We start from the raw sequence: 25,779 nt of genomic DNA on the forward strand, positions 1-25,779 counted from the left end.
TGCTCCTTAGTGGAACGGCTCAAAGTACCGACGCCATGGTTGTAGGGGCATGTCGCCAGCCCTCCTACTTGCGTTGCTTGCTACTTTCTTTGCACAAGGCGACAGCGACTTTCGCGATGGGAAAGTGAGAATAATAAAGGCGACCATCTTAGGAACCAACTGCTGGAAACATTCCATGCGCTTCCGTCTTACCGAGCGAATTAAATGAGATAATAACTTTGCAATGTTAACAGGTGGCTGCTATGTCCCCGCAAGGCCTGATGGTCTGGACTCTGTCACTCTGGAGGCGAGAAGGCGCTGTCAAGAGCAATCCCTTCGATGAGCCTCTTCGATTGCCAACCCGCTGCAAAGGTTCGCCCAGACTTTCTCGTGCGATCTGTGTTTACTCTGGTATACTGGAGACGATGTAGACCATTTTCAGGTGCCTAGAGTAATAGCCTAAGGTATCTAGAGCTAGGCTATTCTTACTGCTCTGCAGTTATTGTAGGGCCCGTGCTAGGCAACGTTATGCATGTTGGTCTGCCTACGCTCCACCGTCGTGCTGTCCGCTGTTGGCTGGCTCCACGGATGATGGATCATTGTTGCACCGGCAAGGGCCATAACGAAGATATAGGCAGAATGCTCTCGTTTTACCTACGACGTCTGGGAGCTCCCAACATCCCGCTCCAAGCATTTTCGTCTAGCCTTTCTACTGATGACGAAGCCTAGGCTGTCCTCTTGGCCAAGAAACAACGGCTCTGCGATAAGCAAGACGGTGTGAGGGCACTGTAGACCCGGTCGACAATATGATCAGGTTTGAGCACGTCCATCATGGACTTCGACAGTTGCATGTAAGATGCGCCGTGAACATCTAGTGGTGGTCCCAACTCAAGAGCAGTCGCGCGCATGCGACCTCAGCCCTACAGGGATTTGGCAAATGCAGCATCGAGATTGCCTAATATAAACCCATTGTATCTGCATTCTGGGTATCATTGCCGACTAGGAACCGATCATCAGAATTCCAACCCCAGACTCCGAAGGCGACGAACCCTCAGAATCCACCCATCCATGGTGAAGGCTTAGGATTCGACCTTCACAACGAAAATCAGCCTCTCTCGTCAACCCTACTTCATCTCCAGATCCATCTCACCATGGTCCGCCATAACTCATAGCCCTACGGCAGAACACCTAGCTTCAGTAAGGATATCCATTATGCGGAAACGACAGCGATAAGCCATGCAGAAGGAATGCAATATTCACCTTCCTGTAACTTCTCCCACGTCAGCGTATAGCCCGACGTTTGCATATCTGGACCATCAGCTACGTTACCTTATGCAAAGGGCGGCGGTGCGTAGTGAGCATACCCCAGACTCATGCTTCGCCACATGGAATTCCTCTCCTTGTCCTTGGCGCGCGGGTCCTCGTCGTCGATGTCTTCTGGTGATGAGGAGAATATGCGTTTGATCCAGCTGCGGGTAGATTTCCGCGAGGTTGAGGAGGTCTTGGTTTTGGTCGTTTTTAGAGATGGCTTTGAGTCGAATGGACTGCTTGTTCGTATCGAAGAAGCGACATCTGAGGATTGTCTCTCAGTGGAAGACATACAGGGTGACTTCCTGCTTGGCGACATGGTGTCGGTTGAGTTTGGCCTCGACTTTCTTGACATCTTTTTCGATGTGAAAGGTTGGAACGAATACAGGGATGAGTATGACCGGCCGTAGGATGGTGGCAGTGGTACACAAAAACTCATCTTGATGTTTTGAACGCACTAACGTATCGATGAAGAGACATCAGTTGAAAGGGTACAGGAAGAAAGGACATCTTCTGCTATATCCAAGCCTTTCTTGCAATCAACCCAGCCCTTGATCAATAGAACACGCCAGCGACCCACGCCACGGGTCGCATCCTGTCAAACGTGCAAATCCCACCGAATATCACCGTCAGTCGTACAGAACCCTCAGCTCAAAAGCTGGCGCAAAGCAACATCGTCAGACAGAACTGCTCACTGTTCGCTATTCGCTGCCACCCTCAACTCAGCTCAAAACGCATCAAACGCCTCACGTATCATTGTGACATTTGATCGACATATATGGTAATACATGCGCGCTGATGAGAAATGCCAGCGGGCTGTGTGCCACGCTTCAAAGGATTATTTCAAAGGATTCAAAGCTGTACTGTAGGAATGTACTGTACCCAGGAAACGGTGCGATTGGATTAAACAATCATATACCAACATTAAATACCATCTCATCGATTTCTGGCACCAGCGTACCATGCGCTAATTGATGTGGCATGAAAATCCACCGATGAAAGGGTTGCAAAAGAAGGATCTTTGTAGCAAGCCGCGTGGTTTGCTGCTGATCGACATGAGCAACGTGGTCGACTCATTGCGGGTTCAGAGTTTCTTTGTCTTACCGATGAGCTTAGCAACGTCCTCAGAGCCATTGAGCCTAATACTGCCTAGTTGATGGCAGTCACCCAAGAATCTTGCAAGCGCTGTTCCTGCGTTACGACACTTGATCATTCGCAGCGGTAGACTGCAGTTGGGCAAGTGCAACATGAGTTGAAGGCGATTGAGCCCTATATCGTGATAAGGCCTCCCAATCGAAGTGACTCGTGCGCAGATAAACCCTTAAATTGTTGCACTACCTACCAAACTTCAACAAAACAGCCAGGCTTCTAAAGATGTCCTCAGATGGAGCGATTCCCGTACAACTGCTTCAGCAGTCGAGCGGACAAAATTTTGATGCCCAGCGTCAGCACGCTCATTCACCTTGATCATCCTTCAGACTTACGTGAGGCTCTTGATAATCCCTGCGTTCGAAATTCAATTCGTCAGGCACAACGACAAGCCATATCCAAAGTGTTTGCCATGAGGGTTCTCATTGGAAATATGCGAGTTTTTGGTGGTAGGATGCTATCGCTGACTGAGCGAATGGAACAACAGCACTCTTCTCGGGATCGAATGATTGGCCAGGATGCAGGGTATCGTCGAGGAACTCTCTTCTGTTCCAGGTTTGATGCCGTGCTATTGCCGCTTCCCCATGAGGTCATTCATTAGGAGTGCTTGATGGCCTAGGTATGTCTCATTGAGAAGACTTGCTTGCCCTCATCGCGAGCTAATCTCAGTGCGACTCAGCAGAAATGCAATAATTGGTCTATAGAAACGTGAGGAAAGGGTAAATGAGAATGGATCGAAAGATGATATTTTTGTACTAACAAGTGGCGCTCTAGGAAACCAGCACGACCGCTCATACCTACCGTCAGTTCTGAAAACGGGGCTTGTTCAAAAGCAGGACTTACCTCTTACATATCCTTTACAACCTTGAAAACCATAGTAGCATGTCGCTTCAATTGCTCTCGAAATGCTTCGGAACAGCAAGAGAACTTGTCTGGATGCCAACGAGTGGCTTCCTTCTTATACCCAGTAGTGATAGGCGCAGCTTGAAATGCAGATCGAATGGCGCAGCTACAGACGCCCGGTGCGAGATTGTCTTGGATGGTGCATTCGTTGGTTTTGCATGGTGCTGGGGGCGGAGTCGGGAAATATTTGAGGTTGGCACGATTGTCATTCGACAATACGGCAACGGTGTAGTTGTACCAAGCTTCGACTTGGGAGGCGTAAGTCTGGGGCGAGTTGCGAGACGGTTGAGGTTCGGACGCTCTGCTTGGATTAGCACGCGACTGGTCTTGGCGAGACTTTTGCTCGTATGAGCTCTGCTGTCGTGGGAGAGGACGCTGTTCGCCACGCTTTCGAGACCTGTCTGTCTGAGATGGTCCACGTGAGCCATAGCCGTAGTCATTCTCGGACTGAGATCCACCACGCGACCTGTACGGGATGTCAGTGTAGTGGAAGGATCTTTTCGAGTGATAGTGCTTGCGCTCCTGCTCCTGACGGAGGTCCTTTTCAAGCGTCACAGCTTCAGCTTCGAGTCTGTCGAGCTCATCGTCTTTAGCCTTCAATGCTGCGGAGAGCTCGTCTCTTCGTTTCTTAGCAGCTTGCCACCGTGGAAATGCAGCACGTTCTTCTTTCATCACCACCTGGAACTGTGGGTGGTTCTCTGGCATGCCGATTCCCCTGAGCTCGTTGAGTCGCTGGTCCCAGAATCGTTCGAAGGCCATGTCATTCTGAGCACGGAAACGCTCGCGGTCCAACATCATTCGTTCGATTCCTGCCTGAATTGTCTTAGCGCGTATCTCTTCCATTGTGATTGATAGGATAGTGAGCTTGTCGTCCGAAGCAGTGATGGTAGATGCAATTTGGTGTAGACTCTGTGGCAAGTCTACTTAGCTGTCTGATGCAAGTCTACGCTTTCACCAGGAAAGCGATGTTTTGCAGAAGAAAAAGTTTCCGAGTAGATGGAGTGTGGAGTCGAGCCCGAGGGACGCCGTGTCTTAACTATGTGGAAGAGGGCGATTCTTCACAACAGAGGCGCACCCAAGCTTTGTGAATACAAAGAGCATTGTTGGAGAACTCTTTGTTAAATTTCCAGCGACAAGGCATTGTCCGCGTGAAAACGAGTAATTTCCGAAGTCGCTAAAGGTCCAGACTGGATCTGACCTGAGCAGTAACCTGCTTTAGGCTTCGAACTGTTATCATGAACACGTGGGTATCTTCCCAGAATCAGTGGCGCCCGTTCAATCCCATCCATAACCCTCTCCGTCAACTCCGTCGCTATGCCAAATCCATGAATTGTACCAGTTCTTGAAAACTCCCTAGCCTTCGATCTCCTTGCTTCGATCGCGGAGAAAATCTGACAGCCACAGTAATGGCTTTTCAGGCTCGTACACTGCCAAGTATTTCATAGCTTCGAGTAGATGCGGGGTAACGTGTGAGTTCAGGTACTGCCTAGTCGGGCCTCCGTGTGCTACGGGTTTCTCAGGTCGAGCTGATGGCTGCGGTGGCATAGAACCGGGTCTGTTCGCGCTCGAGCCTGCTGGAGGCGTAGCAACTGCTGGAGCGATCGAGGAGAGATGCTCAGGCTGGGAGAGTGCTGTTGGGTTGACGGAGACCTGAGGCGGAGGGTTTGGGTCTGTGGGATCTGCTTGCTGGATGTTGCTGAGGGAGGTCTGGACATGTTAGCTGGAGGTTACGGGGACAAGTCCAAGTTTCCTACTTCTGCTGGGACTTCCTCTTTCATCTCAACATCAGCACTAATGCCATTGGTACGATTTGTGTCCGCCATGATGTGTGAGCGTGTGATAGAACAGAATGATTAATGGTGTTTGAAAACGAGAGCTGCACCGTTGGAGTTGGAGTCGCGACTTCTTCGAGAAGCGCGTCTCGAAGTCTTGGCATGCAGGGTTCACATCACCTCACCACTTCATATCTGCATCGACAATTCTTCGAAAACGCTGCCACGGAGCTTGTGGACGAGAGCAAGAAAGAGAGCTATAGGCCACGGTCCATATATGATGATGTGCCACCTGCACCGCTCCAAGTGCTCAGCAAGAACAATCATGGACCATCTCTTCTTACTCATCAGAGCACACATACAGCTGCCATCGCCATCAATCTTCGGTGCTTATAGCAATGTCACATGCTGGTGCGAAGACAGGCGCCGCATCCGACCAGCCTTGGCTCAGGTACGAAAGCTCAGAACCACTTCGATGTCCCATGCTTTGACTTGCTCTGAGTGATCTAGAAACATCTTTTCTGATGTTCCATCAAGCATGATTTCACCTCAACGGCCCTGCATGAGTATCGATAGGCTACAATCTGACCCCCCACCAATGGACAACAATCAGCCAATGGCCATGCAATCAGACTCACTTCGAACCGCATGCCTGACTGCAGTGAGTTGCACGTGCCGTTTCTTTCTTGCTTCTGTCATTTAGCGTGTAAGTGAGCTTGTCCGCTACGTTTGTCTTCAGTGGATATCCATCCTTCCGACTTGCACTTGTTGCAACGGTCAACACCACTTCACAACATCGACCAACCGCAACCGCTCTGCCACTGAACAACAATTCGGTCGCAGATCCAAGGAAGGCAGAACGTTGAAGATGCCGCCAAAAGGTTCAACCGTACGTATGCATAACATCTGCCCTTGCTTCACCTACTTACGCTGCATAGAAGGCAAAGGCGGAGGACAAGCCTCCAGCCACGCCGGAAAAGCCCAAGGCGAAGGCTGAGACGGCTACTCCCAGCAAGACCCCAACGAAGACCCCAACGAAGCGCGCCACTAGTCAGAGTGTCGAATTCAAATCGCTCCCCAAGGACACAGCTGGACCTCTGGTACCCATCGACGTCAGCTACGAGGGTAACAACCCACAAGCCATACTACGCACAAAAGGCATTCCGTATGGCAAGATTCTCAAACTGACCGCAGAAAATGCGTTCACACTCGAGAAGTCGGTGAGTTGGTTGATTAAGTTGTCCATAGCCATCGAATCATCGAATGCTAACTTTATGTCTTATAGGTCATGCTCACCGATGGTGAGTACGCTGGTCATCAAGCAATCATCGTACGCCCAGCCAAGCCATTTGACTTCATGAGTATTTCCGTCGAGGCACGCAATCTGGTTTACCGCTACTATTTCGCCGCCAAAGCCCTCGTCAACGGCTCCATCATCATCGACGGCAAGCGCCAAACGACTAAAGAGCCATTCGCCAAAGCCTTTGCCGATGGCTCCAAGCAGCGCGTGGCCTTGCTAGCAGTTAGCAAACAAGTGAGTCCCACCCTTTCGCTCACCACACCACACCAAACCCATTAACCCCTCACAGGTCCACAAGGAAGCCCTCCAAATCTTCAACGCCCGCCCCCTCCGCTTCGACACAACCCAAACAACCGTCGACTTCTTCATGGCCAACAGCCATCTCCGCAACACCGTCACCAACATCGAGATAAAAACCTACCAAAAAACCTCCGCGCGCAACGCCCTCCACTACCTCAGCGAAGTCACAACCCTCACTCGCCTGCACTTCGAAACCGGAGTTTTCGCCGAAGGAGACCCAATAAAAGCCGCCAAAGCATTCTGGAACGACGGCTACAAATTCCTGCAAGCCGTCGTAAACCGCCGCGAAGACAAGGATAAGACGAAAGCCGTAGATGTCCTGTCATTCCACAAGAACGCCTTCCTCCTCAAAGACGACAGTAAGAAAGATGCTAAAGCTACGAAGCCGTGGCCGGAAACTATGGTGAAGGAGTTTAAAGAGGCGTTGGTGGGAAAGTTGACGTAAGTTCGTTCCACCGACCCCCTCCCTCTCCTTATTGCATTTGCTGATGTTTAGGGATGTTGCTTAGTGAAGGAAAGTGAAATTGACACTCACTCTCAGAACCAATTCTCTTCGAGCTTGGACGTGCATTTGTGGGGAGACGGTGGGGACGCCGCATCGATGTGAGGATGTCATGAATTACAAGCAGAAGCAAAAGGATACGGAGAGTTGGGTGCATTTGCAGCATGGAGGGGCGGCGATGTTTGCTGCGCTTCCGACGGTTGAGGTGATGAATTAGCTTGGGTTTGTATTTGCGTTCCGAGTGAGGATTAGCGGTCCGAATGAGAGCGCGGTGGTCTTGAGCAGATATCGAGACAAATGCGCATCATGCATGAAGCGATGGCTTGAAACTTGAAAGTGCTTTTTCTGCACTACCTCAAAAGGTTCTGAATACTCACGATAACAATGTCCCGCGTGAGCCGTCGGCTTATCTACAGTATTTAGGAACGCCTCCAACGCCTCGCAAAAGTCCTGAGAAAGTTGCTATACACATGGCTGGAATGTCATTGTCGCTCAAGAATTGAACGCTCCCCGCTGAAAGCTCTCAAGTGGAATATCTCCAGCCTTGCCTCTGATCGCCGGTGGAAGGTGTTTTGGCGCCTTCTTGACCTCTGCCTTCTCTTTATCCGTGATCTTCATGCTGTTTGCACGACTTTGCGGATCTGTGGTCATGGTGTTGAGTCTTGAGTTGGCTTCGCTGCCTGGCGCACTTGCGTTGGGCTTCGCCGCAATCTGCGCTTGTGGTCTTCGCTGAATGGTCTCCAGGAATGGTGATGGAATGTATCCGACACCTCCGTCTCGCGCTCGGCATCGCCACCATTCGGATGGCTGGCCCATTGGATCTGTTTTGGAAAGTACGGCGACGAGATCGCCCTTCTTCACGGCTAAATCAACACCTTCCTGGAACTGCTGGCCCGGTTGTGGATAGTCGTAGATGGCTCGGCAAAAGTCGAGCTTCGATGGGTCCAGAGGTTGTTGCTGGCCATCTGGACCGTATGGTGCGTTCGCAAGTTGACGCTGCTGCTCTGCTTCTTGCGACGCTGCCATTGCTCTTATGAGTTTACCCATGAGCCACGGCAGACCCACCACGGCGGCAATGAAAAAGATGAATGGTTTTCTGCTTGGCTTTGGCTGTCCAGGAGCACCATCTGCACCAGCCTTGCCAGTGAAAGCAGCAAAATTCGCAGCCGTCAATTCCTTCGAATTTGCTGGAGGCGGTCGTCCCGTGAGTTTCGCGATAGCCGTTCGGATCCATCTCATGACTGTGAAAATGCCCAGAATCGAGCCTAGTGTCTGCTTGAGGTTTCCAAACTGCTCCGCGACACTGACCATCGCAAAGAATGACGAGTGTGTCGCCATGTACGTGCTCTCCAGCATCTGCGAAAATCCAGCGAAAGCGCCCACTATGCTCTCAATCATTTGAAACGTCGCCTGCGTGCTGTTACTAAAGCTCTGCGTCAGGCTCGTCGGCTGCCCGTCTGGACCGATCTGCATGCCCTGCTGTCCGTACATTCCTCCGCCGTACATTCCACCCATACCGCCATACCCCCCGCCGTACATGCCACCTCCGTACATTCCTCCCATGCCGCCGAATCGATTGTAAGGAGAGCTGTAAGAACTCATGCCGCTCATTCCGCCGTACCCATATGGTGAGGAATACGGCGATGTCCGGTTGTAAGGACTACTGTAATTCGTGGCCGTCCGTGTTGCGACGGCGTTCAGCGCATCTGTTCTGGCCGGTAGAGTCGGTGCTCCATTTGCAGTCGGCGTCGCTGCGGTGGCAGTCGTTGTGGTCAACGTGGGCACTGCCGCTACAGCCTTGTCAGCCATTTCATCTCGTCGCCGTCGCCGAGGTGCTGAAAACATACCGGATCCGCTGCCGGCTGCCGCTCTCTCCCACGGCTTGGGAGGTGAGCCGGCAGACATTGTGCTCGACGCTTGCGACGAGGCTCTCTCAGCGTATGTACGCTGGCCTCCGCTGGCTGCCTATGCTGCTCGCGCGCAAAGCATCTCTCGCGATGTCGTCGTGCGGAGTCGATAAGCTCGCCGATGAACCGAGAATCGCGGACAAGGGTGCCTCGGTGTAGAAACCACACACTCCACAGGCAAATGCGCTGAATGCGTGGGACTGGAGAAGGTAGGGAGTGGTGAATGTAAGAGAAGTGTACCGAGAGTGCCAAAGTTGAGAAGTTCGGGGAAAGTTGCGAGTAACAATGAGGATAACATTCCGTCTGCGATCGCTTTTTGCAGCCGCCAAGAAATAAGCCGAGGTATTGCTCTTCCTGACCGTATCCTTCTTCCTGGTACTACCTGCCACGCCACGCCACACCACACCACACCCTGCACGAGCAGGAATCTATGCCACGAGAGTGCATGGCTCCGCTGACATCCATGGCTAGAATGACTAGAAGGCACATTCAAAAGACATGATTGCGAACATGTGGGTAAAATGGGAAACGATGAGGATGCATGGCTTCATGCGAATAACAGAATTGTACTCTGTACCACCAGCCTCTCTGTGTACTCATCACGCACTTCCGCCGAGGCTCGTACCTCTAACATACTGACATCGTAGGCACCCTCGAGAGTCTGCGGCTTCAGCACGGCTTGTCATCTAGCTTATGTACAGGCGCGGTCGAGTCCGAATCACACCCCCTCGGCGCGACAACCTCTCCAATGCAAGACAACCTGACCAGCATATTTCCAGCTCGCAAAAGCAGGCCGTGGCCAGGAATTCAATTTCAACGCCGAAAACTCCCTGCTGCTACCCTATACTGTTGGGATAGAATCACTGCAGACTCGTGCTGCCTTTAAGAGCTCTTGCTGAGCGCGAAATGCGAGACAAGCCTCTCCAAGCTGTCAGTCATGGTGTCCTTCATCATGTTGTCAAGGAAGGTGTCATCCATGGTCTTGCCAAATTGGGTGCTGTCATCAAGAATCTTAATGTGGATGTTGTCCTTGTACAGAAGGAGAGCGGCCTTGATGGTTTTATCGACTGGGCGAGCGAAGTAGTCGCTGTCACCACCAGCAATGTTGCCGTGCAGAGTAGACTTGCAGCGCTTGTCACCAGCAGCGAGGACCTCGAAGATGTCGAATTCACCGCAGCCGGAGGTCCAGCAAGAGCAGTCAGCTTTACCGTACTGGAGAGTGCGTGGGATTTGAGCGTTGAGCATCCAGATGGCTGGCATGTTGGTTGGGTCGTAGATGCTGGCAGCAGTGGTACCATCATCTGGCATGCTGAACTCGAAGAAGAAAGCCTTGCTTGGGCCGTTGAAGCCGTGGTATGCGACAGTGCCTGGGCGAACGAAGCCGCAGCTGTCACCAGAACACTTCTTGTCGGTCATGATGACAACCTCGGTGTCAGACTTGAGCTGGCAGTCCTTGAGGATCTGTGGGGACGAGGCACCAGAGCAGCCATCAGTACTGGCGTAAGAGAGCGAGTTACCGTAGGTCATGTCGAAAACACCAGAGCCTGAGCCACCTTCGTGGTTGAGGAAGACAATGCCCTCAGAAGTCTGGTCCTGAGCGTTGTAGTAGCCCTGGCGAGTCCAGCCAGAGCCGCTGATGGTGTCGTCAGATGAAGAGTAAGAGCTGGCCGCTGAGCCCGAAGTCGAGGCACTGCTGCTGGACCTGCCCGAGCCGTAAGACTGAGCGCTGGCGGGTGCGCTAGAGGCACCTCCATCGTAGGTGTTGAGCCAGTGCACGGTCTTGCCGTCGATGACATCAGTGACAAGGTCACCAACAGCAGCGTCTGGATCAGCCTCACGCTTGTCGTGCAGGTGTGCATGGGCGTGAGCGTGACCATGACCAAGTGCGCTGCGGCGCTCACGAGAGCTAGGCCTTGCGCTCCTTGCCTTGACCATCTTGGTGGAAGAAGAGCCTGGAGCATAGAATGCGAACTGCTTGAGGCGCAGTGGACCGCGGAAGTGCATCGAGACCTCCTCATCCAGGGGCGCCATGCTGCCAGAGTAGCCGTATGGGGTGCTGCTACATGATCCGCTGGAGCCCATGGAGGTGACCTTGTTGTACGAGCCCGATCCGCCAACGCCGGAGTAGGTGATAGCCTTGACCTCCTGGCAGTACCAGTTGCCATTAACATCTGTGCTGCCGTGGGCGCATAAATCTGCGGACACGGATGCGGCGAACAGCGCCGCGGCGCTGTAGAGATACTTCATGCTGGGCGTTTGTCTCGTGGCACTTGCGTAAGGTAGTTTGCGTGTCGAGGTGAGACCTTCCAGAGGTTGCACGTGGAGAGGCCTGTGTTCGTTCGGCGCGCTGCGTTCGTTCTGTTCTGATTGTCGGGGTTTGTCGTTGCGGTGGCTATTGTTGATGTCGCGTTTGTTTACGTGGGCAACGAACAGCTGGTGGAGCGAGCGACGCGCTGCGCGATGCGTGGGATAATGAGCGACTTTGGGTGAGATGCTTGTGAATGAATGTGAGTGTCGCTCACGAGCAACGTACAACAATAACTAACTGTGGCCGACGGATGCGAGGGAGAGCAAGAATAGGACTCAGGAGTATATGAAACGGGCGCCCGAGCCGTTATGATTGGGAAGGATCGAGGGACGGGCACCTTCCCTGTCTGGGCGCTTATTGGATGAAAGCGGGTGCCGTCTCCACATCTAATTTGCGGCTGCGACACCAGACGGCGGCGCGGCGCGAAGTTCTGGCGGGCTGGAAGAAGGGTCGCCGACGACGAAAATGCAGTCTGGATGCGTGTGGTCCAATGCGATTATTACGCTGTCGAGTGGGCACTGCCTATGTATTGCCTGTCACTATAGAATATGACATGTGCTATCGCTAGGCAGCCTAGCCGCCTGACTGGTCACCGCATGAAGTTGTATTCGAATGTGATGGCCGAGCCACAGCGTGGAATGTGGACGTCTACCCTCCCAATGCATCTCTGCTGGCCTCGACTGCTGGACAGGCCGATCTCGTAACTAGCACGCAAAAGCGCGTCTGATCGGTTCAGTAGTCGGCATGGTCCCGAAAACACCACACCACACGATAATTGCACACGTACTTCTCTGCAATATTGTTGTGATTCGCCGCGCGGCCTGGAGATGAGGACTCTCAAGTCTGGACGATCCGCTTATCATGCTGTAGTTAGAGCGAGTGTGCCGTGTTGGCGTGTGCATTCGACGCTAGGATATCGCGGTTTTTCACATTAGGTAGAACAGCGAGGAATGCTCGACTGCATCAGCATCAACAAACGGCACATCCAGCCTGATCCAGGCAAGCAGGCCTGGTCCTGCAAGCTTGAATCAAAGTTAACAAATATGGTCCCCCGTGGCGATTTGTATGCCGAAGGCCGAGCAGAACACCGTATATAAATAAATACCTGCTAGAACCGGAGTCAGCTCGAAGTGCTCCCATCTCGTCATGTGAACAGGTCGCAGAGCCGAAGAAAGAACAAAGATGTCAGAAGTCCATTTGAAGTCATCTGGACACTTGCGCGTCCATGCATCTAAGAGGTACCAGAAAGATGTAATGAAGATTCATCATTTTGTGAGGGGCGGAGATTGAAGGGAGAAGTCTTGAGCTTACCGTGCGGCGTGGGTAGTCGGTCAACAGTTCTCGTGCACCTGATGAGTAGTGAGCAGGGAGTTTGCGACTGTGTGCTCTGTGATGGGCTGTTGATTCTGCACAGCGATTTGGACGCGACGACAGATCAGTAAATTCTCGATTGTGTGTTGAAGAAGAAGCGTGAAGGTTTTTGCAGGAAAAGAAGCCACTCTCCTAGCTTATTCTAGCGCCTTGGCAAAGTCTGCCAATCGTGCCTCAGCCCTTCACCGCGCCGCCTGCCATGCCGACTTCTGCTTCATAACGTTACGTGTACTCTTGCCAGATGAATACTCAAATCTACGACATCATGTACCCGAAAACAGCTGCTCTATTCTTCACGATTCACCCTGTATCTTTGCTATTGCGCACGAGGTCCCCAACTCTACGAGCAGCGGCACAGCCTTGCTTCATGCCGAGACAGGTTGCAAGTTGTAGTCTATGTGTTGTGATTGGAGTCTGCTGCTGGTGTTCAAGATGTTCGTTCGAGCTTGCAAAGGTTCATCAGCCAAGAGCAAACGCGGAGTAGCAGTCGGCAATCAATAGACGACTCTACTGCAGAGGCACATGTGGCCGCTCACAATTGATTCCTCTACACTGCAATTCGACTTCGCTGTTACAGTACACGCCAGGTGCCAACGACGGACGATAAAACCCTCTGCCTTTCTCCCACATTACCCACATGGCCGCTTCGATCTCTGCATGAGTGAGATGCATATCGATATCCTGTCCTGGTTTGCGGTACACCTCGATCTTGACCAAATGCTCTACGGCAGTAAATTGCTCAAGAACATCTGTTATTGCATTATCGTGTGGCGAAGATGGCCAGGAGTAGTCGTAGCGTAAATTTTCGGACCACCAGATGCCGAGTCGAATGCTGACTGTCTGCAGCCCAGAAAATTGCGTGACAGTACGCTTGATCCATGCAAGACTATGGGCGAGATCGCTCACGACCTTGCAGCCAGATGGCGAAGAACGACACATCCCGTCGAAATTGAACTCTGCGTGCCGCACTTCACTAAGTTGTCTGGCGCGTACTCCCGAAAGTTCAAGAGGTGCCCATCTGAAATTATTGTGGTCGTTGAACACTATCGTAGTTTGTTGTCCCGCTATCTTCTTGTAATCATGTCTAATCTTTTTGTTCGCGCCGAGGAGACCAGGAAACGGGACATGACGCAAGTGGTAGTAGATGGGAAATTTTCCTCTCCCAAGCGTGTGCTGCCAAATTGGAGGGACCGGCTTGGTTGGTGGTGAAAAGTGCTCAAGGGTGCAATGTTCGTATACCGCATCCTTCAGCTCTTGTGGAAGTCGCTCGAACGGGAAGGTTCCGGGCGCTTGAATTGTATCCTCGCAAATAACTTTCTGCAGGGGAAGTTGCTGCTCCGCTTCGCGTTGTGTGGCTGGTGATAACATGATATCAGGCAAATCGCTGGCCACAGACTCTTCATCGCTGTCGGATATCTCATCTTCTGGTTCTGAGCTCACCAGTGCCGTCACTGCTGTTCGCCGACCGCAAGTCAGGCATAGGGACAGGAACGGTCTTCCGGAGCATTGGCACTTTGGAAGGCGGATCTGCGGCACGGTGGAATCAGGTGTGAGCTTGATTTCGAATTTCTTTCGTCTCTTCGCCGAGTGCTGCCCAGGTGTATGTGTGACCATCGCGCCAGGATGATATCCTGCGGAGGACTAGCCGCGCTCTCGAGTACTTCTTCTCAGAAACAAATTCGAGATAGTCATGACATGGTCGATTGAGTTGCCTTGGCAGAATCGACCTTCCAGAAATTGGGGTCGGAAAGGTAAGCAATGTTGATACTTTGGTTGGTGCCGCTCGAACCAAAATCACGACTTCGCTCGAGGTTCAGTGATGAATGATACTGTCCTAGTTGGATGCCACTAAGCTTATCTTGATTCAAGAAGGAAGTCATTATGCGCGATCTGAGTCGGCATGCTCAGCGGGCGGAGGCTCTCGCTCGAGAAGGTAAATTCGTGGTTGCACCTTGACAGCTGGCCAGTAACCTTTTGTAAACCTCATGATCCGAGTTGCGAACGCCTGGTAGAAATCCTGCAAAGCTTGCACTGTTTCGGAAGCCGGACCCTCTCCTGTATATCCTGGCCAAGGCAGCAAGACGTGGCCGTTCTCTGGCCGCAAAGAAACACCTGCAAAACTCGCAATGATCCCAACAGGATGCCACGCGCCAATTATGCGCTCGGGGGTTTCTGTCATCACATAGTCAAATTGCTGCCAGAACAGAGGATAGAGAAGTGTTCTTTCATCTTCTGTTTTGTCGTAATGCCATGTTGGCTGAAGTTGTTGAAACCTTGTCACGCCGGTCTGGCATGAAAGATTGTCCATATATACACGAACAGGATCTCGGTAGTCCATGCGCGCGTCCTGATGCAGTCTTTTCAAAGCATCTCCACCGGGATAGTTCAAGCTTGAGACGTACAACAGGCCATAGCTGACGAAAATGAAGCTAGTGTGGAGATGACCAGCAAGATGCTGTAAGCACGATAAAGATATGACTTAGATCTGCGCGTCCAGATCCATCCGGCGCCACCTGCAGCCACAGCGGTGAAGGCCGGTATGGTATAAATAATGAATCTCCACTCTTTATGCGGCAGTAAGCTGTACAGAGCGATAAATGCGACATGTGGTATCAGAATGTCCTTGCTTATCGGGCCTTTCAGTGATTCTGGGATGCAAATCAGATAAGTGACCGGGTTAAGCAGGAGTCGGGGTAGTGCATTCAAGAAGTAGAAATGGAATGGACTTGTGCCCCATTCGGAGGCCTTGCCGAGTATGGTATTGTAGTAGAAACCGACAAACTCGGGCCAAAGTGGAAAGCGTTGCCAGAAGAACGAGTCGATGGATACAGTCGTCATCAAGCCAATGATCAGACCAGCAACGCCAGCAGGGATAATCTCTTCGGTGATGGAGATGCGTTGCTGAAAAATCAGGTAGAGGGTGTCCATCGCAAGTAGTATAGCAATTTCCGACCTGAACACGATGCCAGCAAACGTTAGAAGGTACAGCGCAAGCCTTCTACGCTTCGAGCTTCGTTGAGTCTTCCAGGCCACAGCCTTGACCATAATCAAGTTCCTCAAAGCTACTGTTGTCAAGCCAAATGCGAACATATTCGGCAGAGTCCTCGAAGCATAAAAGATGAGATGAAATTGGCTGGCCTGGAGCAAGATGTACCATCTCCCAGCGTTCTTTCCGTACGCAGTGTCGACTGCACCCTTCAAATGGAGGAGAGCAGCAGAATTTCCCAGGCCGAGAATCGCTCTGACGAGAAGTTGGAGCGAGGCGGGCGAAGAAAAGTATGCTTTGAATGGATTTGATAGTGCGGCTAAAACGAGAGCGCCAACGAACGTCCTAGGCACAGAACCAGGAAAGTCGACATGATCGTAGTTGGCAGCGAGAATTGCGGTCGAATTGAAGAAAGGGACGCCCGTGGCGAGGATGTCATGCGTAGCCTGGATGTTGAAAGATTCTTCGACCTTTGTATAAGGCGCGGAGAACAAATGTAGAAGGACTGCTGTTGGCAGGAGCAATCCAAGGGCAATGTCTCCTATAAGCCGTCAAAATAATGCTGACGCCGTGACTGAAATAATGAATGCCTGCCTACCTATTGACTTGGACATCTTCCACCACCTCCTCCTCTCACCACGATCTCGGTTTCCTTGAAAGTCAATCTGCAGAGCTCTCCAAGTGAATTGGCTCGACAAGGACATTGATGTTCATTTGGAAGAAAGTGTTGTTGATGTGGAAGCAAAGCACAGCACAGAAAGGCAACGCGACGCGGCCTTCAGGGATCAGCCGTTGAACGGCAACGTGGGCTTCGCGAGCGACCTCACCACGATCCATTCCAGCAGAACGACAACTTGCACGAATCATAACCCATCGACCTCACAAATCCCAAATCGGAACGTCCACAACAGCGACTCTCCTCACCATCCCCTCCCACCTGACCAGAAAAATGGCAACCCTCCTCTTCTCCTTCGGCGGACTCTTCCAAGGCAAGTCCGCATCCCTCTCCCTCCCCTCCCCTCCCACATTCTAACAATGACCTCCAGTCTCCATCCTCCTCCTCAACGCCGTCGCAGTGCTCTCCGAAGACCGCTTCCTCGCACGAATCGGATGGAGCTCCTCCCAACAAACCTCGGAACCAGCTTTCGGAGGAGACTCGCACTCGCAATCAATCAAGTCGAAAATCATAAATTTGATCACGAGTATACGAACACTGATGAGGATACCGCTGATTTTTTTGAATGTTTTGATTATTGTTTGGGCGCTGGCGTTTGGATGAGGAGATGGGAGGCAATGAGGGAGTGAGGGAGATGTGGATGGAATTTTTTATGGGTTGTTGGAGAGGGATGAGGTGGGAATTGGCAGAGTCTGGTTATGGCATGGAGGAGGATTTGAGGCTCGCAATTGGCGCTGCTCGGAGAATATGCCCGCAGGCTATGGGCATGGCGGTCATGAAACGCAAGTGGCTGTCTGTGAGGCGGCACTGAGGCCGTGCGAGCCAGACGAGTAGAGAGAGAGAGAGAGAGGAACAACACAGGATCAGAGCAGCACAGTGCACATCATAGATTTATGGTCCACTGCGGCTCCAGCCCATGCCATGCCATAGCCATCCAGCTTCAAAATACTAGAAAGCCAAGCAATCCCACAACGCAAGCTTTCCTCGCTTCTCGCCAATCCTCCCGAGAGAAAAGTCTTCATTAACGGAGAAGGAAGCTTGCCATCATCCCAATCACATGCGCGCTGCGACCTTCACTTCTGCATCTCAACGCCATTCTATGCACATTTGAAATGCACACAACACACACATCCATTCCCTCCCATATGCATGCATCTTTTTCGGCAACATGTACAAGAATCTCAACTCAACTCATCTCAGGCACAACGAAGAAGCCGCGACTCATATCAACGTACTCTTCTTCCTTCCAAGAGAAAACCTATGCTTCTTAACCTTCTCCCCCGGCAGATGCGGAATAGGCGGTAAAGCAGTAGGAGCATCAGGGGGAGTATCGTACCCCGTGCCTCTACGAGAAAGAACCGTTGTTCTCGCCTCCTTCTCCCTTTCTTTTGGATCGCCCACACTGGGTTCGGAAGAATCCATAACGGCCTCAGCATCATTCTCTTCCTTTTCATCTTCCTCCTTAATCCCATTCGACTCCGGAACAGGAGGAGGAGGTGGAGGAAGAGGAGGGGAAGAAAGGATAGGTTGTCGCGCCCCTTCCACAGAATCTTTCTGCTTCGAAGACGAAGATCCCGAACCACCGAAAATCTTGGGCTTCGCCTTCATGCTCAGGCTCATGCTGCCATGTCTGAATCGTGAGAGGCCTCCCTTGTCGGATTTCTTGGGTTCGCCTCGAGCTTCGGCTTCGGCTTCTGCAGTGCGCTTTGACTCTTCCATGACTTTTCGCATTTCTTCTTCTGCGTTCCTGTACACTTCCATGCGTTTTCGACTTGCTTCGTGGTATCTCTCTTCCCTGGCTTTTTGTTCTGCTTTTTCGGCTGCTTTGCGCGCCTTTTCTGCCGCTTTCTCTTCTGCTTTGAGCTCCTTTTTGCTCTTGCTCGGGAGCTTCGGCGTTGGAGGCACTGGAGGTTCGAAATGCGTGCGTTGATGTATGGAGCCAATGATGGGCGCTGTGTTGGCGTGTTTCAACGGACCCATGAGCTCATCAACTTCTTCCACGATCGGTGTCTGGAGATTTGTGATGGTGTTATGTAGCCCGTTTCCATTCACCTTTACCGGAGAGTTCAGGCTTGTTCGGCTGTCATCGCCCTCCGAAACTCTCGTCGCAGCCTGCACCTTCTGTCCGGCCTCTGCTTCTTGTTCATTCAACATGGCTTCCATCGTGGTTTCTTGATAGAATAGCACGTATGCCGTGGCCAACTGCTTCGCGTCCTGGACACCAGGTACAGGGTCGCCACCGAAGAACTGCTGAACATAGTTCTTACTGACAGGTTCAACAAGCTCATCGTCGAATAGCAACCAGCCCTTGTCTTGAGTCTTTATAATGCTGACGTAGTGTCCATGATACGGCCCACCGCCAATATGTACAACCACCGAATAGAGCTCGTACAGTCGATCTGGATCCTCGGCGTCATCGGTTGTATTGAAGAGTCGCAGGTAGAAGGGATACACAACCCTGTGAAAGAGCTTTTGTAACCTTTGGAGATCCTCGGTGTACTTGAATCGTTTCAAATGCAAAGCCAGGATTCGTGGTAATCGTTTGATCTTCATCCTCTTTTCAGCTTCTTGCAGCCCCCCACAGTTATCACAATGGAATTTATTCCTCTCGCAAAGCATTTCTTCTTCCGAGAATTTCCGTAAGCACGATGTGACCGATGTGTGTGCATCGAGATCGACAGAGAGGTCCAGGAAAGCCTCGTCTCTTTGCGAGGTGTTCTCGCACGTCAAGCATCGCGTTTCTGATGTGAGAAGTCCTTCGAAGAGATCGTGAACCCAATGTGTGTCGAGTGTCGCTTTCGATTGTGCTTTGACCAATGCTCCTTCCTCGGGCGCATGTCCATTCGCACTTGCCGCCTCAACAATTTCTGGATGTTGCTTGGCGAACATCTCAACATTGTCGACCACCTGATTCAGTAGCAGGTTCAGGAACTCATGAGCGTCCTGATGCATGGCCGATCGGAACATCTCATTCTCCCTTCTAAGAATCTCCAGAAACCTGTGCGGGCTGACAACACCGATTCGTGATTGATGTCCGACAATGGAGTCAAAGATGTCTCGCAATGAAGTGAATAGCGATTCGTCCATGCCATATTTGTTCGAATTGTCAGAGGTCATGTCAAGCACAGGGCCTGCCGCCAATGCCATCTTCTTTCTGAACTCAGGCGAGTCTTTGCTCTCCTCAGGCTTCTGCGCGCCTCCAGGCCCCGGTGATGTCGGTGCGTTTTGTTTGCGCGCGGGCGAGTTCGGATTGGGGTAAGGTGTTGTGGAAGTCGATCGCGGTGATAGCGGTGCGCCATTGGGTTCACTCGCGCGTATCTGTGCAACAAATGCAGGGGAGGGGAAATTAATGACATGTTCGCGAAAAGGTGCTGAGTAGTAGAGACACTGTATTATGGAATTGCAATAGCTGTGGTGTCTTTGTCAGTGGCTTGCATCTTACAAATGCGCACGGATGTTTGCTCATTTGTTCAGCGGGAAGAGGCATACCATGTAGAGCCGTACTGTCGTCATGGTCAGCATGTATGTCCCGCATTCGATATATGCGTATGATTGCAGCTCACATTTTCAAAGCCAAAGTACTTATCACTACCATCTGGCTTGGTCGGTCCGGTCACATCGACAAGATGCTTTTCTAGCGGCGTCAATTGCGGCGCATTGGAATCTTTCTTCGCAGGTGTCGAGTTGGCTTGCTTCGAGGCGTCGTTCTGCACGATGCGCTGTCAGCCGAAGTCGCAACGCGCCTGTCGCTACATACCCATATCCAGGCTCCATTTTGGATAGCACCTACCGAGCTTGTCTTAAATTTGCCAAAGAAGGACATCTTGTCGGATTGGGACGTCTCCACAGACCGTCAACGATCGAGCGTGTCTGTCGTCTATCTCCTCCACGCTGCGCCGCCTGCGCTAGAATTCTGCCTGTTTCGCAGCCTGGCCACCTCTCTCGCAACGCACAGTTGTGCGCCTGAGGCTTCGTGCTCTCGTGCTGCTATCTCGATCTGGTGACGAAACCTGATCCTTCGCGGGCGCTCGTCCACCTCTTTCCCAGCATCGGGTTTGGTTTGTCCGAGCCAGTCGGCCTACTGCAGTGCGCGGGAAGGATGCTGAGAGTGAGAGCTGCAATTCGTGTTCGACGCGGCGGGTGGGCGGTGGGCAGTAACGTGTGCTAGTGCCAGAGTAGGGTGGGTCAGAGGATGGTGGGGTGGTGAGGGCGACAATAATGGCAATGGTCGTTGTCGTTCACAGTATGACGACGTAGCGGTCATGTCCGTCTTGCACGGTACAATAATACTGCAACAATGTGGCTACGGCTACGGGAGCCTCTGGGTCTGGTGGCCAGATGGATTAGAGGCTGTAGCACCGGCTCGCCTATCCTACTAACGCCGTGGAGTGCGCGCTCTCTGTCAGGCCGAAGCGGTTGCGCGGCGGGTCATTGGTGACTGCAGGTGGTCGGTCTCGTCTCTCGCGGGGCTTTTTCTCATTCAGACCTAGAAAGCGGCGTAGACTACGCTAGCGAGGCGCGCCCCAGGCATGAAGGAATCGGTGGAGAATGTCGGGGTCGCAGAGGCGTGTCAGTATGGAGTAGCGGGCACACGCGGGCGGAAGCGATGCGCGGTATGGATCGTCAATGGCAGGACAGCCGCAGCCGGCAACGATACTGATAGGATGCGCATATGTTGCAGGGTCGCGAAGTGGAGGAGGCAATGGGTGGGCTGGTCCTGGTCCCGGCCCTCCTGAGATATTATTCTATACAAAGCTACCTGCGAACGAGGCGCACGAGATTCGATCAATCACACCTACGCTGTCCTTTCCAGCCCTTTGGCTTCGGGTACTACTACTGTCAAAACCACGTGCCAGGCTAATGTCGAGTCTCGTGGCGCATCCATGTCTCTCTGTGTGGAGATCGCCGGATTTCGGATTATTCTGTGTATGTCTCCGGCAACACCAACACCTACACCTGCGCTGGCGACAAACGCCCACGGCCAGACAGAGGCATCAGCATCGGCAGCAGCAGCAGCAGCAGCAATACCGGCGTCGCACCACCATCGCGCTGCTGACTTTGCTAGGCTACGCGCTGTTGGCGTAACACAACTCTCGTCCTGCCCGATCAGGTCCTCGCAACGACAAGCCCAGGCCGGACTGTCCAATGTCCATGCGCACATGCCTGCGAAGCATATCTTGAGAAGGCCAACCACAGCACCCGACAATTGCCGACCGTGAGCTACTTGCAGAGCTGTCCTGCAGGGCCCGTCGTTAGCATGGAGAGGTACATATGTACATCCCCAGACGCCGGGGTGCATTCTTCCGAGCCAACGAGTTGAAGATGCAGACGTCGATGAACGAAAAGAAGCGCGAGATACTGTCATGCACGAGCGGACAGCGGCAAACAGAGCCGCTTCCATCCTCCGTTTCACGTCGCTACGAGGACAATGTGGCAACGGCATACCGGTAGCATTCGTGCCGATTCACTTACTTGACGTGCGTGGTAGGCAGCACAGTTGCCATGAGACTTCGCATTATTACATACCATCTGCACCACTCGGTAGAGGTCACAAGTCAAGACTGATTCAGCAAGGTTGGCAGGGTAGACTGCTTCCATTCTCGAGCGCGGCTCATAGACTCATAGACTACTAGTACTGGCTTTGACTGTCTTGCAAGTGGGTCTGGGCGGAACAGAACGCAGCGGCGTCTTCAAGGATTTACTTCTCCTCTCCAGAGCCATGTCAACGCTATGCATACCTATCAAGCACCACATATCGATTATCCCCATAACCATGCCGTAGATCCCAGGCCGCCAAAATATGTCAATGCCCATCGGCGCCGTCGGATCATATCGTATGGTCCAGCACAATATTGTTGCTCACATTTGTCTTTCTCTTGCTGACACCCACCTTCTCACCACCTGTACTGCCTTGCGGCCGAGGGTGCGCCTCCATGTACTCCTTCCTCAACCTCGTTGCTTCTTGGTCCCACTTTGCCACATTCATCTCCCAATCGCGACGCAGCGAATCTGCCTGCTCTTGGGCCAGCTGGCTCTGCGCCAAGTATGGTTGTTTTGCTTCATCGTCTGCTCCCTGCCACCACTTGCCTATGGTCTGACGAATTACGTTGCGGCCGGCAGCCTTATTTTCCTTGGTGACGAAATCCTTGCACTCGTCCCATTTCTCCTTCGTGAACAGTAAAAAGGGATTCACTCCGGGCCGAGTGGGCTTCACGGGACGTTCGCCGAGCTGACCGAGAATCGTCGCCATGATAGCTGCTTCGTAATCTAGGTCGGAACCATCGAAATTAGCAGAAACCCAGAAAGACGCGTCACCTGCGCACACGCTCTTGGCTGGTGGACCAGAGGGCTTCTTCTGCAATGGCGGTGGGGCATGAGCAGGTATCATCGGCAACGTGGGCACTTCGGTAGCACCTTCTTCTTGTTTGATGAATGGTTGTGCGGGTGCTGCGTCCAAGGCTACAGGAAGCACTTCAGTGGTGGTGAGCACACCGGCTTGCGCGAACGGGGGGTGCAAATGCGCTCCGTAGCTTGCTGAGAAGTCTTGCTTGATAGGCCCAGGTCCAACTAGAGGTTCGGGAACTGTGATGAGCCCTGCCATATCATCAATGACATCGGCAGCTACGCGCAAACCAGACAAGAAAGCGCCGTGTACAGTTGCCGGGTGCGTGCCGCACGTCGCTTCACCGCCAAAATGCAGGTTGCCCACAGAACGCGCCATTAGGTCGTAGTCACCAGGTCTTGTCTCCGGTGCCACATAGGAGTATGTGCCTCTTGTAAATGGATCTCTTCTCCATCTGGTGACAATCACCTCAAGCGGTGCTGGAACCTGGACCGAGGGGAAAATGCCACGTAGTCTGTCGGTAACCTCATTCATGAGTGTACTGGTGTCCGCCCATTCTGCTTCGTGTGCCGCATTTCCTGCCATGAGAGCGATAAGCATTGGCCGTCCGCTGATCTTGGACGCATTCCATATCAAGTAAAAGCGCCCTCTCTTTCTGGCGTAGTCTGATGGGTCAAGACTGCCGTGAGTCTCGGGATCATTGAGCAAGCCGAACATGTCGCGATCATCGTCCCAGAATGGCTTGTCGTAGAGGAGAACGACCTGTCACAAATGTCAGCAAGCATCTAACTCGCTGCTTCGACGAGACATACCTTGTTTAGCAGACCGAAGCCCAAGCGATCAATCGCCCCGAACTTCCAGCCTGGCAGCGGCGGATCAAAATCAATCGCACCTGACTTCAGTACACCGAGAGGGGCCGTCATCACAACTTCATCTGCTTCGTAAATCTCGCCGTTAGTGCACACCACTTTCGTAGCAATAGGCTCATCATGGCCATTGCCATCATCGTAATGAATGCTGTCCACGATCCGACCGAACCGCACGTCGAGCTTCGTGGGCAAATTCATAAGACCTCGAGGCACCTGTGTGTAACCACCGACGACTTCTGAGTGCGCTCCTTCGAATTCATTGCCAGTGTCCTGATCGTGGCCACTGAGACTCAACGATGAGACTGGCGCAGCGTTTGCATATTCTAGATTTGCATGATGCCAATTGAGAAGTCTCATGTCAAGCGGCGTGAGGTCGATCAAGTCCTTATATTGTATAATGGCTTCGTCCATGACTGTGCCGAGTGTGGGGTAGTCACCAGCATTCGCGATCTTGTTCAGTGAGATGCTCTGATTTCGAGCGACGCCTGGTCTGACTTCCCAGCCCATGTTCTTGGCTGCACGCGAAGCACTCACGGTAGCACTTTCGCCCTCGATGACCTGACTACGGCCCGTGAGCTTTTCGGTGCCTGGCGGTGCATTTCGTCTTCTCCCTCTTCTGGCTGCTGGAATGTGCGGCTTGAGGTGCGCACTGGGTATCGGCTCGAGCTGGAAAGCAGCAAACCCGTCGGGAGCCGGATCACGGCATCGGTTGATAAGATCTTCATCGCCTCGTAAGGTGTCTTGCTTTTGTGGCTCTGCGCGGTAATCTCCCGCCCGATCTGAGATGTCCGTGTACAATTCAGTGTTCAGTGTGTCTCGCTCTTCCTGCACCGGCCGACCATCGCAGTCGTATATCGTCAGTGCATCCTTCATAAGGTGATACCGAAGACCTAGTTGGCCGCGTATGATCGTGTCGAGGGGATTGCCGTGCTCGAAACCAGTCACTATCATAGCGCCCATTTCAGCCGTATTTCGTAGCTGATTTGGTAGACTTCCTGTGACTTGACTTCTCAAAGGCTTCGAGTATACACGACCGCCAATGCGTCTTCTCCCCTCAAGCACTATTACTCGGGGTGGTCGCTCGCCCATGCCAATCCATTTCGCTGCCTCTTGTATGAACAAGCTTTCCAGTTGTCGTGCAGTCGTCAAGCCCGAAACACCCGCACCGATCACGACTACCGTACGTTGCCTCGCTTCCTTCGGATAGCGCTTGGGTAGAGTGTGAGCCTTCGGAGGTTGGACGCATCCGAAATTGATATAGCCATTCCGTGTAAGCCATTTATACGCGACCTCGGCCAGACCGAAGAATCGACTTTCTTTAGCACATCCAGATGCCTCTTCAGGCGTGACACTGACGAGAGGATTCGCATGCCAGAGTCTGAGGATTGCGTTGCGGATGTTGAGGTAGACTGTTACCTCCTTTGTCATCAACAAGTCGCGAAGCAGCCTGTTCTCGCCCACATGTAGAGCGTATGGGTCCAGTCTAGAAGAATGTGCTGCGTCGATGCATTGCGTAGCAAATTCTTCTGCAGGTAGGCGAGATGGGATGGAAAACCGTGGCCGAATGGGAATGTCAGGTTTTGCTAACCTAGGTGCTCGCAGAGTCTTTGGTGAGGGCTTTGGTCCAGGCTTTGGCGATGAATCATTTTCCGGGACAGGCGGCCTTACTTTTGGTGGTCTTCCGCGCTTCTTCTTCGGTGGTGCCTCCATTTGAGGTTGGATGGAAGCAGTTTGTGCAAGCCCTGTCGAGATGATTGGTACAGGCTCGGAGGCAGGAGCGTCTCGAGATGAACTTTTCAAAGTCCCATCGCTCATTCTTTTCCTGGACGGAGACGTTTTGCTTGAACGGTCGGCAGGTGGATCTTCAGCAGCGACAGACGAACATATCGAAGATATCCCAGTACTGGGTGCCGAGTCTGAGGACCCATATCGCCGCCATTTGCCATTGGCATCAAGCTGCCATTGATCCTTTTGAGTCGACCCAGACGATTTCCGATCAAATATCTCAGTCCCAGATGAAGATAAGCTTGAATCGTCTTCGTCGACTACAGTTGACTTTGTGGTACTGATATCTTTCCCCAGCACCCCAGCTCCGGGGGCCATCTG

General features: G+C 52.4%; 11 protein-coding genes across 11 annotated transcripts; 3 read left to right on the forward strand and 8 right to left on the reverse strand.

Annotated features, from left to right (window-relative positions):
- Nucleotides 1-242: 242 nt before the first annotated feature.
- On the forward strand, nt 243-2,997 carry MYCFIDRAFT_177983 (uncharacterized protein; the record flags this gene model as incomplete). The annotated part of the gene is made up of 21 exons (XM_007931915.1): nt 243-299; nt 352-421; nt 488-677; nt 709-756; nt 794-823; nt 855-965; nt 997-1,050; nt 1,089-1,176; nt 1,222-1,303; nt 1,339-1,681; nt 1,709-1,732; nt 1,778-2,068; nt 2,100-2,179; nt 2,244-2,263; nt 2,315-2,439; nt 2,471-2,527; nt 2,555-2,563; nt 2,587-2,615; nt 2,648-2,702; nt 2,731-2,882; nt 2,909-2,997. The coding sequence occupies 21 exons, from the start codon at nt 243-245 to the stop codon at nt 2,995-2,997; spliced, it is 2,004 nt and encodes a 667-aa protein (XP_007930106.1).
- A 285-nt stretch (nt 2,998-3,282) lies between these two features.
- MYCFIDRAFT_79537 (uncharacterized protein) lies at nt 3,283-4,182 on the reverse strand (the record flags this gene model as incomplete). The annotated part of the gene is made up of 1 exon (XM_007931916.1): nt 3,283-4,182. The coding sequence occupies one exon, from the start codon at nt 4,180-4,182 to the stop codon at nt 3,283-3,285; it is 900 nt and encodes a 299-aa protein (XP_007930107.1).
- A 510-nt stretch (nt 4,183-4,692) lies between these two features.
- Nucleotides 4,693-4,884, reverse strand: MYCFIDRAFT_34011 (uncharacterized protein; the record flags this gene model as incomplete). The annotated part of the gene is made up of 1 exon (XM_007931412.1): nt 4,693-4,884. One exon carries the CDS (start codon nt 4,882-4,884, stop codon nt 4,693-4,695), a length of 192 nt encoding a protein of 63 aa, XP_007929603.1.
- A 304-nt stretch (nt 4,885-5,188) lies between these two features.
- Nucleotides 5,189-7,417, forward strand: MYCFIDRAFT_177985 (uncharacterized protein; the record flags this gene model as incomplete). Its single annotated transcript, XM_007931917.1, has 13 exons — nt 5,189-5,198; nt 5,230-5,497; nt 5,535-5,612; nt 5,649-5,677; nt 5,725-5,783; nt 5,815-6,000; nt 6,050-6,331; nt 6,397-6,618; nt 6,651-6,766; nt 6,790-7,114; nt 7,158-7,201; nt 7,231-7,295; nt 7,320-7,417. 13 exons carry the CDS (start codon nt 5,189-5,191, stop codon nt 7,415-7,417), a joined length of 1,782 nt encoding a protein of 593 aa, XP_007930108.1.
- Nucleotides 7,418-7,558: 141 nt separating this feature from the next.
- On the reverse strand, nt 7,559-9,152 carry MYCFIDRAFT_156680 (uncharacterized protein). Its single transcript, XM_007931918.1, has 2 exons — nt 9,061-9,152; nt 7,559-9,003 (listed from the first exon to the last, which is right to left on the reverse strand). Exons 1-2 carry the CDS (start codon nt 9,116-9,118, stop codon nt 7,706-7,708), a joined length of 1,356 nt encoding a protein of 451 aa, XP_007930109.1. The 5' UTR covers nt 9,119-9,152; the 3' UTR covers nt 7,559-7,705.
- Nucleotides 9,153-9,649: 497 nt separating this feature from the next.
- MYCFIDRAFT_212204 (uncharacterized protein) lies at nt 9,650-11,685 on the reverse strand. Its single transcript, XM_007931919.1, has one exon. It carries the CDS (start codon nt 11,365-11,367, stop codon nt 10,003-10,005), a length of 1,365 nt encoding a protein of 454 aa, XP_007930110.1. The 5' UTR covers nt 11,368-11,685; the 3' UTR covers nt 9,650-10,002.
- A 2,993-nt stretch (nt 11,686-14,678) lies between these two features.
- Nucleotides 14,679-16,324, reverse strand: MYCFIDRAFT_34652 (glycosyltransferase family 22 protein; the record flags this gene model as incomplete). The annotated part of the gene is made up of 2 exons (XM_007931451.1): nt 14,679-15,213; nt 15,279-16,324. Coding segments are annotated over 2 exons (1,581 nt in total), but the record flags the coding sequence as incomplete, so codon positions are not given.
- Nucleotides 16,325-16,659: 335 nt separating this feature from the next.
- MYCFIDRAFT_87357 (uncharacterized protein) lies at nt 16,660-17,423 on the forward strand. Its single transcript, XM_007931920.1, has 2 exons — nt 16,660-16,774; nt 16,832-17,423. Exons 1-2 carry the CDS (start codon nt 16,735-16,737, stop codon nt 17,062-17,064), a joined length of 273 nt encoding a protein of 90 aa, XP_007930111.1. The 5' UTR covers nt 16,660-16,734; the 3' UTR covers nt 17,065-17,423.
- Nucleotides 17,424-17,682: 259 nt separating this feature from the next.
- MYCFIDRAFT_142699 (uncharacterized protein) lies at nt 17,683-20,150 on the reverse strand (the record flags this gene model as incomplete). Its single annotated transcript, XM_007931921.1, has 3 exons — nt 17,683-19,870; nt 19,951-19,964; nt 20,025-20,150. Coding segments are annotated over 3 exons (2,328 nt in total), but the record flags the coding sequence as incomplete, so codon positions are not given.
- A 1,106-nt stretch (nt 20,151-21,256) lies between these two features.
- Nucleotides 21,257-21,977, reverse strand: MYCFIDRAFT_79529 (uncharacterized protein; the record flags this gene model as incomplete). Its single annotated transcript, XM_007931922.1, has 2 exons — nt 21,257-21,698; nt 21,934-21,977. 2 exons carry the CDS (start codon nt 21,975-21,977, stop codon nt 21,257-21,259), a joined length of 486 nt encoding a protein of 161 aa, XP_007930113.1.
- Nucleotides 21,978-22,128: 151 nt separating this feature from the next.
- Nucleotides 22,129-25,612, reverse strand: MYCFIDRAFT_216426 (uncharacterized protein; the record flags this gene model as incomplete). Its single annotated transcript, XM_007931923.1, has 4 exons — nt 22,129-23,566; nt 23,617-25,169; nt 25,342-25,415; nt 25,557-25,612. 4 exons carry the CDS (start codon nt 25,610-25,612, stop codon nt 22,289-22,291), a joined length of 2,961 nt encoding a protein of 986 aa, XP_007930114.1. The 3' UTR covers nt 22,129-22,288.
- Nucleotides 25,613-25,779: the final 167 nt, after the last annotated feature.

The sequence above is a fragment of the Pseudocercospora fijiensis genome (genome assembly GCF_000340215.1).
Source record: "Pseudocercospora fijiensis CIRAD86 unplaced genomic scaffold MYCFIscaffold_8, whole genome shotgun sequence".
Lineage (NCBI taxonomy): Eukaryota > Fungi > Ascomycota > Dothideomycetes > Mycosphaerellales > Mycosphaerellaceae > Pseudocercospora > Pseudocercospora fijiensis.